Genomic DNA, 14900 nt, shown 5'->3' on the forward strand with positions numbered 1-14900 from the left:
ATTCACCGACCATTGGTGTGTTGGAAGTCTTTTAAAGATGGATCTTGTAGATTTTTGCGTCTTGCCGCTCTGCTTGCTTGCATGAAATGAGACAGCACCACCATTCCTTAACAGCTGCCTTGAATCAGCCAATTGGCGGCCATCTTGACCTTGGTGTTCTGGGAAATGTAGTTCTTTCTGGTACTTCACCAAGGAGTAAGATTAAGGAGGAGACAGCTCCTTACTTCCAGGGCAGGGACACTTCATTCACACTGAGTTTCAACTCCACACCTCCCACTTGGCCCTCATGGTTTTCAAAACCCAATGGGGTCACACAGGTCCTTCTTTCCTTTGTTCTTCAATGGGAATTAGAATGATGAGGCGTCTGACATCCCTATGCAGGATTGTTGCTGGGATTTGATGTCTGAGCCTCTTGGTTTTCGTGGTCGGTTTTTCTTTGTCGCTTGTCTTCTTGATGGGGACAGGATAGCTGGGAAAGGTCCTCACAAGCACGTCTCTTACGATGCCTTTGCTGTCCGTATTGGCTCTGACTACTCTGGCCAGCTTGTACTGTCCTCTCAGGGCATTTTGGTCAGCCAACCAGACCACATCTCCGACAGAAACATTTCGCTCTTTGGTGTGCCATTTGTTTCTTATGAAGAGGTTGGGTCCAGCTAGTTGGCTCCATTTCTTCCAGAATTTGGTGACTTCAGCTTGAATTACTTGCAGTCTTTTATAAGGATAGCGATCAAACTGGAAGTCTCCAGGATCTCCCTTAGGGTTGGCACGCCCTAGGAGCAGAGAGTTCGGGGTGATGTATTCCACACAGTCTTCCCTGCTTTGAGTTCTTGCATCGATTGGTCGCTCATTTGCAAGGTTGGCAGCCATGTAGAGGAAGGTTTGAAATTCACCCCAGGTGAAGACACCATCTCCGCCGACATTGGTCAGGGCCCGTTTGACCACTCTGACAGCCGCTTCTGCAGCACCATTTCTGTGGGGAGAATCCGCAGGGTGGATCTTCCAGGACCATTCTGTTCCATGGTTGGCAGCCATGTCTTCGACTTGAGACTTGTCCAGTCGGTCAAGGAATGTGTACAGCTGTTCCAGAGCAGGTTTGGCGCCCACAAAATTTGTGCCGGGGTCTGACCAGAGCTTCCTGGGATGTCCTCTGAGTGACGTGAACCTCTGATAGGCGAGGAGGAAGCCTTGGGATGACTGGTCACTCACTAGTTCAGTGTGTATGGCACGGGAGGCCATGCAACTGAAGACGATTCCCCACACTTTCAGTCTGGTTCTTTTCTTGACTTCATCCTTCACTTCATAAGGGCCGAATAGGTCCATGGTTGTGAATTCAAAAGGAGCAGCTGGGGTGGTTCGCTCTGGAGGTAAGTCTGCCATGATTTGTTGACACTTCTTTGCTCTGTTCTTTCTGCAAACTATGCAGCTGTCAACTACTTTCTTGGCAATTCTCCGGCCCTTTATTATCCACGCTGTCTTCCTCATCCGTAGAAGGGTTCCTGCTACCCCCTCGTGGTTAGCGTCATGGGATTCTTGTGCCAGCAATGTTGACACCCATGCTTCAAATGGCAAGACTGGCACGGCTGTCTCATCTTCGTTAGATATCTGGATCCTCCCTTCTTGAGCTGCGAGGAAGACGTCTTCACGTGCACCTTCTAGTTCAGTGCCAGCCAATCCAGCCTGCTTGGGTGTTTCCTCCCACTTTGGTTGTCCTGGGTTCGACCTCCTCTTCAGCCACTGCTCGGCAGCTCGTCGTGTCCAGGCAACAACTCTGATCAGTTTTGTCAGGCTACTGAACCTTTTTACATCCACAAGATGTTTCACCCAGCTAGTGGGTTTTCTTCTTGGCATAATAGGTTTCGATTCTTCACAGGGACTTTCCTTTTCCGGAGTGGCCAGTGGGTCTTCTTTTTGCCGACTCATCTTAGCTTGAGCTCTGGTCAGTGCAGCAGAGAATGCCTTTCTTTGAAGCTTGTTTACACTCTCCCTGGCCTGGGCTGCAACTTCTCCAGCTGACTGAATAGGCCACTCCTCCACTGGCCACTTCAGGAACTCTGGTCCGTTTTGCCATGTGGATTCCTCATTTAAGTCTTTGGGATTGCCTCCTCTTGTTATTAAGTCAGCAATGTTCAGATCTCCTCTGATCCACCACCAGTCTTGCACTGGCCCGGACATCTGGATTTCGCCCACTCTGTTGGCGAAGAAGGTTTGGTATCCGTATGATTCTCGTTGGATGGCCCCGAGGACTGTTTGACTGTCCAGTAGGTGGAACCATTTCTCAATCTTCATACGGGCATGTTTCTCCACGTACTTCCGAATTCTGGCAGCAAAGACTGCGCCACAGATTTCTGCTTTTACAGCATCTCCCTTTTGGTCCAGGGGTGTCAGTTTGGCCTTTGCTTCCACGAATCGAACTTCAGTTCCGTGACTTGTCTCCCATCTGACGTACATCACAGCACCATAGGTTTTGTCACTTCCGTCAGAAAATGTGATGCCGTAGGGTTTCTCTTTCCAGTCGGGCGGTGTGAGGCTCCTGTGGAATTTCACCTGTCCAAGCTGGGCATATTCCTCGAAGAGCTGTATGGCTTCTTCCCTGAGTCTTTCTGAAAGAGGTTGATCCCAGGTTTCTTGGGTCAGCTTGCCACCCCCTCCTTCTTGGAATGCTTTACGGACGAGAATTGCTCCCTTCTGCTTGACCGGTGCAACTAGGCCGATTGGGTCGTACAGTGCAGCAACTTGGCTTAGGAGAGCTCTCCTCGTCAGTGGGTTAGGCGTTTCAGCTCTCACCTCCTCTTCAAGAAGATCTTTGCCAACTCTCATCTTTTTCTTCCTATTGGAAAAGTTAACCGCCGTCAGCATGTACAGTTTGTCTTTGTCCACCTGGTAGCCGATGCCCAGGGCTTTGTTCTCTCCTTCTCTTATTTGGTTTGGAAGAATCAAGGTGTTTCCTTGCTCTGGCTTTAGGACATCCGCTTCAGTTTCTTTCCTCCCACTTTGCCCTGACCTGACCCATGGTTTGAGGAAGAAGCCTCCAGCCTTTAGGACCTCTTCAACTCCAGCTGTGATTTGGTCAAGTCTGTTCAGGTCATTGTGGGAGGTCAACAGGTCATCCACGTAGCTGTCTTCTTCAATGACTCTGCGTTCATCCTGCAGGTGAGTGAAGTTGGGCAGACTTGCAGTTTCCCTCATGGCCAATTGAGCAATGCAGCCAGCAGGTTTGTCGCCCATATTGACTCTGGTGACGGCATACTCACTGATTTCCTCTTCTGGGCTGTCTCTCCACAGGAACCTGTGCAGATGCATCTCTCGCTCTTCCAACCAGACAGAGTTATACATCTTTCTGATGTCGCCCAGAGCTGCGTTCACTCCTTCTCTGAATCGGAGCAGGACAGCTCTGATGGGGTTGAGAACATCTGGTCCTTTTAGGAGAAGATCATTCATGCTCACTCCGTTGTATTTTTGGCTGCTGTTCCAGACAATACGAACTGGTGTAGTCACTGAATGGGGATTTGGCGCCACCAAGTGGCTGACATACCAAACTGGTCCTTTCCACTTCTCCATGACTTCATTGGTGAGTTTTATGGCTGCGCCTCTTTGGACCATTTCATGGATCTGGGTGGAATATGCAACTTTCCAGTCTGGGTCTTTGCTCAGTTGCTTTTCCATTCTCAAGAAGCAAGCTTGGACTGCTCTTTTGTTGTTGGGGAGAGAGGCTGGATTTTCAGTCCAGGGATATTTGGCATCCCAGTGTGGAGTTGAGGAGTGAGAGTCCTCCATCTTGTAGGTGAGTCCTCCTTTAATGATCTCAAACTCCCTCTCCTCCGCTAGGGTCATGTCCTTTCCTCCTGGAGGACAGTTTCCACACCGGCAGCTTCCACATTTCGGCTCACATGCAGCTCCGATGCTGTCCCAGTGCCACCAATCAAGAAATTCACGGTTACTGGCAGATGTAGTTGCGTGGGCCACATCGTCCTGCTGTAGCCGGCCTGGCTCAGACGCTGGGACTGTGATCTCTTGGTATCGGACAGCAGCGGTTCTCATGGAGCGGGCAAAGTGGGTTCTTGACTCATATGCTGCCACCTCCACTTCTTCGAGCAAGTCAGGGTGTGCTCCACCGACTGTTTTGCCCAGGGGGCTCTCCCATAGGACAAGGTCACCGATGACTTTTAGTCTTTGGGGTGCGAGTCGTCCCTCGCGATGGCTTATGAGGAGCTCGACTTCCTCTGGTCTTTCTAACTCCTCAAGCTGGACATCTGGGAAGAAGCTTTTCAACTTTTCGGGTTCAGTTGCTTGATGGACCTTTGCAATTTGCTCCAGGCCATAGCAGACCAGTTGATGTGCTCGCTCAGTCCCCTTGGGAGTCTTGACTCGGACCTTCAGGAGGTACCTTTTCGTCCTGACTTTCATTGTCATGCCTCCAACTCCATGTACGACCAGCGCTATGTCTTCACTTCTCAGGCCAAGTCTTTCGGCAGCTTTGTGAGTGATGTAATTTGTGTCGGATGCCAGGTCTATAAGTGTGCCAATCTTCTGACCTGCGTTAGCTGTGACCATCATCAACATCATCATCACTGGTAACTCAGCCAGCCCAGTTTCCTTCAGCAGTTCAGACTGGCCCGCTGATTTGAGAGTCATTGAGGCTCGGTTTGAGAATGCCTTTCTGCCCTTCTCTGCCAGTTCTGGGGCAAGTTGTGACAAGAAGGCCTCCTGTTCCTCAGTGAATTTACCTTTTCCTTCTTTTCCTCCTTTTGCACCTTTGCTTCCTTCTCTTCTGGCCTCTGCTGTTGGGCATAGGAAGTAGTGGTGGTCAGGTGTGCCGCTTGCCCTTTTGCAGTCTTGGTTTCCGCATAGGAAGGTGTCTCTGCAGTAGCCACCTGCGTCGTGATACCCAAGACACTTCCTGCACGCTCCCAGCTTCTTCAGGGCCATTTTCTTCTCATGTAGCTTCAAGCCTTTAAACTTTTTGCAAAAGTAGATCTTGTTGGTGTGCCCACCACCACCACAAATGCCACAGACCTCGTCACCATCTTTACTCGTAGCCCTGGTAGATGCAAACTTTCTTTCTGGCTTCTTCCTGTCTGCTTCTTCCGCTTTGTCCACCAGCTTTAGTTGCTCGAGTCGTTCCAGTATTTTCTCCTGGCTCTTTAGGAACTTTAGGAGCATATCAAAATGGTTGTCTGGGGTTACACGGTTGGTGGGCTCAACCATATACATCAGCCAGTCTCTTTTTATGAAATCTGGTAACTTGCTTTCAATCGACCTGATGACGAGGGGGTTTCTGATGGCTCCAGAGTTTCCTAGCTCCGTCAGGTCAGCCAGGGCCTTCTCCACAGCTTGTATTAGGTCAATGACCTTCCTGGGCTGGTTCCCCTTGACTTGTGCCATCTTGTCCAGCGCTTCCAAGATTTCGACTGTGATCGTTGATTTGTTGCCGTACCTGTTTTCGAGGACCCTGAAGATATCTGTTGCTGTGGTGTAGGTGGACAGTCTTAGTTCCTTGGCAATGGAATGACTGACGCTCTCCAACAGCTGGATCTTCTTTACCTCTGGTGATCCAGTCGGCTCCCCTTGTTTCTGGAGGCTCTCCCAATCCTTCTTCCACCTGTGAAAGTCTATTTTGCTCCCATGGAAGACTGGTAGGGATGTAGGCTTTATCCTCACAATGGGATGTGTTGGTTGGCCAGGTCGTCCTCCTGCACCTTGATCAGCCAGCCTCCTGGATGTGGCGAATTCAGCTTTCCTCAACTTGAGCCTGTAGTGAGCTGCTTTCACTTGTGTTAGTTTGTCATCCATCTCGTCCTTTAAGTGCTGAGGGATCCATTTCTCCCAATGGGCCATGGTATGGATGGTAACACTCACCGTCTCATTCAGCAGGGTGAGGTAAACGTCATAGCCTTCCACGTTGTTGCTTTCAACTGCTACATTTTCAGCCCTTTGAATGGCGTCCTCTGCCTCGGAAATCGCTGCCTTCAGCTCAGTCTTCCCGTATCTTCCCCACAGGTTGGTCTGGACAATGTCCTTGATTTCTGCCATCTTATCTTCGGCATCTTTTATAGTTGCTCGGATGTCATCCTCCTGCTGTTTCTCGAGCTCCCCATCTGGGTCATCCTTCTTGACGTCAGCCTCCAGGCCAATCTTGAAGTCCTCGTTGGCATCCAGCAGTGATGTGAAACGGTCGGCAAACTTGGCAAACTCCTCTTTTAGTTCGGATTGCAGCATGGTGCCTGCTCCTCTGGAGATCAGGTTGGCCACTCTGGTCAGGTTCCTCTTGGCTGTCGTCCTCTCCTGCTTGAGGATCACGGCAGTCTTCCCCAATACCTCTTCGGCCATCTTTATCCCGTTTTCTCCGGCGTCCACAGCTCCCCTGGGTCTTGAGGCCTTTGATCTTCACTGTCCAGGGCTGGTCCGTGGTTAACAACTGTCAAGTTCCACTTATTGACTCCGTAAAGGACACCAGGACAACTCGGATTTCCAATTGATCAACTTTATTTATCCAACTTTTTGGCTTTGTTGGTTTCTTTTCTGTTGATCTTCATTCAATCAGGTTGTTAACCTTCGAACACAAGTGTTAACAATGGAAAAACAATATATGTACAGGTATTTACAAAAAGGTTCAAATTCAACTGACTCAAACAGGTATTATTTTTAAAGTTAAATTTGCAAACTTTTAAATACCATTGTTTAAACTTTTAAATTATCTAACATTACTTTTCAAAAGGACTCTAGACACTTAGATTAAATGCATGTGAATGCACTGTCAAATTAACCAGTTTCAGTAAAATGAAACAAGTAAATCAGAAAAGTAGTTTTAGTCACTTTAAAGAAGTCAAAATTAATTGATCATTTAATTTAATCAATCAATCGTTTAATTACTTAATCGTTCACTCAATTAATCATTTAACTAATCATGCAATTAAGTAATCAATCATGTAAATTCATTACCATGATGGAACTGAGTAAATCCACCAAACGGAGTAAAGGTAAGTAAAAGGTAAGTATAATTAGCTTAATTAATAAGGTAGCTTAATTAGTAAGGTAAGTATAAAGGTAAGTATAATTAGCTTAACTTTAAGCAAAAGTTTTAACATTTTTATCCTTCAACTTTGCTTTTATCTTTATTACTTTTAACTTTGAACCATAATCTTTGACTTTTTATCCCTTTAAATTGAGCTTATTTAACAATTCAATTAACTCATGCTTTTTAATTATCAAACAGTAAGAAAATACCCAGATGCAATCAATTCTCAAGGTTGGAGTAAATTTGCTGTGGTTCAAACTAAAAACAATTTAAGACAGGTAAGTAAACCAACATGTCAAGGTGAGTTTTAACAAATAAGCATTTCAGCATATTGCAAAGTGGGTATATTCACCGACCATTGGTGTGTTGGAAGTCTTTTAAAGATGGATCTTGTAGATTTTTGCGTCTTGCCGCTCTGCTTGCTTGCATGAAATGAGACAGCACCACCATTCCTTAACAGCTGCCTTGAATCAGCCAATTGGCGGCCATCTTGACCTTGGTGTTCTGGGAAATGTAGTTCTTTCTGGTACTTCACCAAGGAGTAAGATTAAGGAGGAGACAGCTCCTTACTTCCAGGGCAGGGACACTTCATTCACACTGAGTTTCAACTCCACATTCACTCTCACGTTACTCATCCACAAATCTTTCATCCTCGCTCGAATTAATGGGGTAATCGTCGCTTTCTCGGTCCGAATCTCTCTCGCTGCATTGTAAACAATGGGAAAATGTGAGGAGTCCTTCCTCCTGTGACGTCACGCTACTTCCGGTATAGGCAAGGCTTTTTTTTATCAGCGACCAAAAGTTGCTAACTTTATCGTCGTTGTTCTCTACTAAATCCTTTCAGCAAAAATATGGCAATATCGCGAAATGATCAAGTATGACACATAGAATGGATCTTTGATTGATTGATTGATTGACTTTTATTAGTAGATTGCACAGTGAAGTACATATTCCGTACAATTGACCACTAAATGGTAACACCCGAATAAGTTTTTCAACTTGTTTAAGTCGGGGTCCACTTAAATTGATTCATGATACATATATATACTATCATATATACTATCATCATAATACAGTCATCACACAAGATAATCACATTGAATTATTTACATTATTTACAATCAGGGATGTGGAGGGGGGGTATGGACATCAAGTAGTGGACATAGAGAGAGAGAGAGAGAGAGAGAGAGAGAGAGAGAGAGAGAGAGAGAGAGAGAGAGAGAGAGAGAGAGAGAGAGAGAGAGAGAGAGAGAGAGAGAGAGAGAGAGAGAGATCAGAAGGCATAAGAAAAAGAAAAAGTATCTGCATTTGATTGTTTACATTTGATTATTAGCAATCCGGGGAGGGTGTTAGTTTAGGGTTGTAGCTGCCTGGAGGTGAACTTTTATTGCGGTTTTGAAGGAGGATAGAGATGCCCTTTCTTTTATACCTGTTGGGAGCGCATTCCACATTGATGTGGCATAGAAAGAGAATGAGTTAAGACCTTTGTTAGTTCGGAATCTGGGATTAACGTGGTTAGTGGAGCACCCCCTGCTATCCCTGTTTAAATTTTAAAAAATAATTTCAGTAGGCCTCTAATGTAGTTGAATGTGGTGCGCCGCCACAGCATTTTCATTACTGCCACACCTTAAAAATACAGGTGTTTTTTTTTTACTAAAAAACTAATTAAAGTAATATAATATATTGTAGCCCCCAGGAGAAATCACACAAAGTCTAGCGCTTGTTTTAAAATGTATTATCAATCTTATGATAAACGGCACAACAGGTTTTACCTCCTGTGAAAACACTTTCGTCAAATTCGTCTCCATGAGTCTGCGCTTCCCCCCAACATACAACAACACTTATTCATTCTCCACCAGTCACCATTCAGGCACGGACAGTGTGTTTGCAAACACAGGAAAAACTAACATCAAATCCAAACCACACGAAAATAAAACATCAACACCAGCTGGTTATTACAATATGAATTGATATATATATATATAGTCCATTATTTGCGCACTATTGACAAGTGATATACCGAAAATTCGACCACCGAAAATAGACTTAGGTTACCTAAATCCATGCTGCCCAAACTGGATGCCATCTAGATGCACACCATTGTCTGGAGCGTTGTCTGCATGTATTCAATGTTGACGTAAACGTAATATATTGCGGATATTGCCGCGGAGAGTATTCAAAATATTTCACCACAACTAAAGTGTGTGTGACAATCATTGGTACTTTAACTTTAACTTAAATTCTAAACTTAAATTTGCATTCCAAGTTAAATAAAAAGTTAAATAAAACAAACAAATAATAGAAATTAAATATACTGTGTTAGCAAAATTTTGCACTTGAATAAAAATCACAACCAAAGGCATAAAAAGGGTTCTGTCTCTGTTGAGGGAGTAAGGGGCCCCCAAATATACACAACCAAAAAACTAAATAAAATGGCTAAATAAAGTTATTGTGACCAAAATTATCACAGTTATCATTACAGTATTATCACGGTATTGTTAATATACTCAAAAAAATATGTTATACATTCTTGGCAAAGAAAACATCAAATACTGTTCTGGTTGATTTAATATTTCACTTCATCTTATTTGTATTTGTGTGTTTGAATGTTTATCTTCTTTCACTTTAATTTGTAAACGTTTTGGAATTATTTTTTTAATAAATGTAAATTGGTTGATCAGTTAGTTTCACTTCCGGTTCATGTGACGTCATGCGTTAATTTCCTGTTGAACGGATGTCCGTCTGTTTCTACTCGAAACTGCAGAGTATATATCGATCACTTGGTGCAAAGACAGCACAGCCTTTATATTCAATGTAAATAGAGTATCTTAGTTGTTGAGATTGTCATGTTTATATTGGGGTATGATGTTTCTCACTGTAAAAAAGACATTAATGTCTTTCGTTCATGTTAGCATTTAAGCTAGCTAGCAAGCTAACGCTAGTCCTTCCATGAATTTATCAAAGTGCAGTTGTCAATCACGGTTTTTTAATTCATTTTTATTTAATACAGTAATACTTTACAACAGTTATCAGAACTGTTTATGGAGTATCTGCCCAGACCTCCTTGGATGTATACATTTTTAATCCTCACATTAATTACCGTGCTACGAAATGGTAAGTTAGGAGCTTTTACTGCAGTTGATTTATGAAAATGTGACACGTCTCCAGGGTGTATTTTTACAAACGACGCAATGGGCTAAAAAAACAGTCAACCTGGTATATCTTTTAAACTTCTAATGGATAATTGGTAGTTGTTGTATTAGTATATTACCTATTTAATGAACTGCCTTTAAAGGGGATTTGCCTTCAAGCACAAGCAGAGTGCACACTGGGTGTGGGTATTGAGCTTGTTTGCAGAGAGGGTGAAGGTCATCCAATGAGCTGAAGCAGCCGATGATATATTTACACAATCTAGATCAGTCATTAGGCCACTATGTTCACCACACGAACAGCAAAAAGAATTCAACATTTTAGGGCCAAACTATACTGAACGAGCTGGAAGACTCACAGTGTGAGACATTTTTACCACCTGCATTATTAATATGCCATGCCATGCTCATACCCCAGTCTTAAGAGCTACTGATATGAATACTCTCATTAGCATTAGCCCTGCGATAGCTGAGTCTGCAGGTGCTCAGAGTCTACACTGGTGCCAAAATGGAGATGAGGGGAGAGCAAAGGAACCTTTCCAGGGAAATGTATGCAGAAATTAGACACAAAAGTCTCTTTCATGACTTCAATCAGAGAAATGCCTTTAACTTGGAAGTTACAAACCAAAATACTTCACAACTCATTGGTAAGAGTGCCAAGGAAGTTGGATTGTAGATTAAAAATGTGTCAAAAGTATTGAGTGGTTTTAAAATTAAAGTACTTTCATATTTGTCATGCACAAAACATGACTGATCATTATTGTTCAACATTCAAGTTGTTAGGCAGTGGAGATTATCGCAATATGAATTTCAGGCCATATAGGCAAATCCTCTATTGTAGACTCATGACTAAAACGTCACTTAACTTTGAGTACACAATGCCAATTGGTACTTCTTAGTTCTTACCCTGAGACTTTACTTATCAATAACATGCATAATACTCTCTGAACAATGTATCCACCAAGAAATATAAGCAAAAATGCATTTAGAATTAAAAAAAAGGTATAAAAGGTAAAATCATTAGTGGACTGAAATAATATTGTGCCTTGCATAGTAGATGCAACGGCTTGTTGTCCTTACATTCACCCTAAATCTCTTGGCAGGAATTTGCATCAAAACAAATCAAAAAAATGAAATCATTAGGAAAATGGGTTTGCCTGGAAATATATTTGGTGCATATAATTTCATTAAAAAGCGACAGCGCTGAACACAGTATGACTTGCTGCGAAACATGCTCGGACTCACGGATCTTCTTAGAGCAATGGGTAAAATATCCTAGGCAGGATTAGCAAGATTTGGCCGAAGCTGACCTTATCCCAGTCTGACTTCACACATTTTGTACCATCTCAAATGACTAAACTAGTGGCTTTAATAATCAATTGTTGATGGCACCAAAACTGATCTGAGGAGCCCTCATTTGTTTGCCATTCATATAGATTAGTGATTTTTGTTTAAAACATTTTTTAACACTCAAACTTAGCATGAGTAGTCACTGTCACCTGCAACAAAAACAAAGTCTTAGTATTAAAAAGAGGAACATTTTACTGAAAAAAACGGATAAGACTAAAATGATATAAACAAAATAACATATCGAGAAAAAAATTGCATGAAGTCATAATATTATCAGTGTATTGTAAAGTACTAAATCTCAAAATTATATTTTTCTATTTTGTGTGCTTCAAATATTCCTTTTAGAGATTTAAGTTTTAGGTAAAATTTAACACAATGATCGTTGTGACGGTAGGGGTACAGTAGGCCTGGGCGGTATATCTGTAAAATAGTTAATACCGGTATATTTTAGAAAGCGGTATATATTTGAGACAATATTGCTATACCGGTATCGTCTGATGTGCCTTTTAAATGGCCGTTTGTTCTTTTCTGCGCCTGACAGGTTAAGCACAGGGCATTCCCTTTGGCTCACCCCCGACCCTTGCGTGTTTACGGATGCTTCTCTGACGCACTATGACGCATGATGCAGTGTCCATCAAACTTTTTTTATTGATTTATTTTTTTAAATATGGCGGTGTGGTGCCGACTGCTCGACTCCTGAGTGATCCAATGCAGCGACTGAATTTGGCTATTGGTGAGTGACTACAGCATTATTTAAACATACAACAATTTGCTTGAGAAGCTATACCTCTTCTTGTAGCGACTTTATCATTGATCTCATCTGTTTATGTTGTTCACTTCTGTTAGCGACTTAACACAAATTAATTTCATTTCAAATGTTTAGCTACAATTCGGTTTAAGAGTGCCTTTCCCCATAGCCCGTGCGGACTAAGCTACTGTAGTATAGCGGCTGGGTGGCTGAAAAGTAGTTTTAAACTTAACAGCCAGGTTGCTTTCACTGCAGTGAGCGAGTAGAAGCTCCATCTATCGAGGCTGTAAACCTAACGTAATGAACAAAAATTGCTTAACGGCTAACTAATTACTTTATACGAATAAACACATTACGTTACTTACTACTACAATAAAAAAAAATCTGAGTACCCTCAACACTGGTTATCCATCCGTAAAGACACTTAGGCAACCTTAAGTAAGTTGCACCTTTTTTTTTTTTTTTTAAGATACCGGTATATACCGTATACCGCCATTCGGACTAAAATTACCACAGTATCAGTTTTGGTCCATATTGCCCAGCCCTAGACTGCAGTAATCAAGTATTCTATCGATCAATATGCTTGATTTATCAAGAAACTGAATAAAAGACACTTTATATTTCTATTATATTTAATGAAAAATTTTTAATTGAAAAAGGTGTGTTTGATTTTTGGACAAAAAACTTGACTGCATTAATATTCACACAGTAGATGCTAACATGTCCTCACAAGTGACTGAATAAGGGGTGTAACAATTGATCGATGTATTAGTAGATCGATTTATATTCCTAAATTTCAAGTATATCGAACTGTGCTAAGCAAGTTTGCCTTTTGGAAGATAGGTACTGATCCAAGATCGTTTTAAAAAGCAATGGGTCAATTTCATCGATACTTGAAAAAGGAAACATTGGATTAGGCCTAGAAATAAAATCCCAGATTTTTTCACAAAATGTTTTATTTACAATTTAAAAAAATGTTTTTCCCTACTTTTAAAAAACCCCAACATTGAATACAAATGCAATCCGGCACTCGGCTGAAGGCTTCGGATTCAGATGCTGGAATAAGTTAGTTGTGCTGATGCCTTTTTGAAACAAACTTTGCACCGTGCAGTCAATTGTTCCACGCCTGTTGCCGCAAAACCAAAATACTGACAACACTTTTCTTTTTTTGGGGAACAAACGTCTCACTCTCGTTAGCGATAGCTGTGTTTTGCTATGTGTGTCGCTAAGGAAGTAATGGGACGGTGCAAGCTGTAGAGGCAGGGATTTGTTTCTCACTTGTCACCTGGGATAGTGGGTGTGGCCCACAAAGGGACCACAAACCATCTGAATGTAATGTATTGTATTTTTACTCAAAGGGAAAATAAATCACCCTCAAAACAGCAGTAATGACTTCATGTTGCATCCTTGGACCCAGCGTGTCAGACAGAACCCTGCTTTCCACTCTCAGTGACTAATTACTTTCTGATAGTCACACTACATTGTCAACAGAAATGGCTACAGATCCGACACTGACCTTCTGATATTTCGCTGGAATCGTGCACTTTGGACCACTCCACCCCTCAAGCAACTGAATGAAACGAAGGAGCGCAGCACAACCCTTGGTATGTGACACTCAGTTCATTCATTCTGTGAAGTATATTTGCCTGGACACAGTTGATGCTGGATACTGCTGCACATTGGATAGCTGTGGCTGTCATTTTGTTGTCATTATTGCTTGGGATTGAATTAACCTGTGGAAAAGTGGATCACTTATTTGTGCACATTAAAGGAGTGATGTTGGATGTGGAAGTTTGATGCATTTATTGCTGATGGTCAAGCCTGAAATAAAGTGTGGATTTGGAAGCAACAGTGGATTCATGTATGGAGTCATATTTGTGCCAAAACAGCAGTAATGACTTCATGTTGCATCTTTGGACCCAGCGTGTCAGACAGAACCCTGCTTTCCACTCTCAGTGACTAATTACTTTCTGATAGTCACACTACAAGCTCCTGAGGGCCAAAAAGTATGCAAGAGGAGAAAAAAAAAAGATGTTTTAATTTTTAAATGATCTGCAAAAAAAACCTTGAATATATCGACAAAATCCACATTTCCCTCCGGCAAACATTACATTTAAGAATGGCAGACTTTATATGAAGTGTAACACTTTTAAAATTACAATGTTAAACATTAAGTCTATCTAATCTGTCTGTGACTTAATCAAAACAAAAATGGCAGTTACCTATGGTGGCTGAGAAAGGTCAGAAAAAATGCAAACACTGCAAGACAATATCATTAATTATTACATAACCTTTAGCAACAGTACGATTGTAAAAGCCACAACATATACAATTGACACAACACAATAATTTTAAGCCGCAACACAACTTTAAGCCACAAATGACACAACTAACAAAACGGAAGTGAGACAGCGGAGCAAGTTACGGCGGCGCACCGACTTCCAGAACACAACAACATGAAGTGTGACACAACAAGCAACTGGCAGCCAAGAAAAAGTCATTTCATGAGAAACAAACAAATCAAAGAGGCTATGGAAATTAGGAAGCGAGGGACAAACACCATCTTTAGGGATGAGGGGGCATTCATGCTTCCGCACACCTGGGAAGGTGTCCTTCATCAGCAACGCCAAGGCAGAGA

General features: G+C 42.4%; 2 protein-coding genes across 13 annotated transcripts in view; both read right to left on the reverse strand.

Moving 5' to 3' along the window:
• Positions 1-14900, reverse strand: part of ralgapa2 (Ral GTPase activating protein catalytic subunit alpha 2) — a 310363-nt gene that overhangs the window by 241784 nt on the left and 53679 nt on the right. The window lies entirely within an intron of this gene.
• Positions 310-7419, reverse strand: LOC133647157 (uncharacterized). The gene is made up of 2 exons (XM_062043301.1): positions 7372-7419; positions 310-6550 (listed from the first exon to the last, which is right to left on the reverse strand). Exon 2 carries the CDS (start codon positions 6325-6327, stop codon positions 310-312), a length of 6018 nt encoding a protein of 2005 aa, XP_061899285.1. The 5' UTR covers positions 6328-6550; positions 7372-7419.

The sequence above is a fragment of the Entelurus aequoreus genome, linkage group LG03 (genome assembly GCF_033978785.1).
Source record: "Entelurus aequoreus isolate RoL-2023_Sb linkage group LG03, RoL_Eaeq_v1.1, whole genome shotgun sequence".
NCBI lineage: Eukaryota > Metazoa > Chordata > Actinopteri > Syngnathiformes > Syngnathidae > Entelurus > Entelurus aequoreus.

What these genes read in the sequence shown, in the direction of transcription:
- LOC133647157 (XM_062043301.1), bottom strand. Translation starts at nt 6,327, where the DNA reads ATGGCCGAAGAGGTATTGGGGAAGACTGCCGTGATCCTCAAGCAGGAG.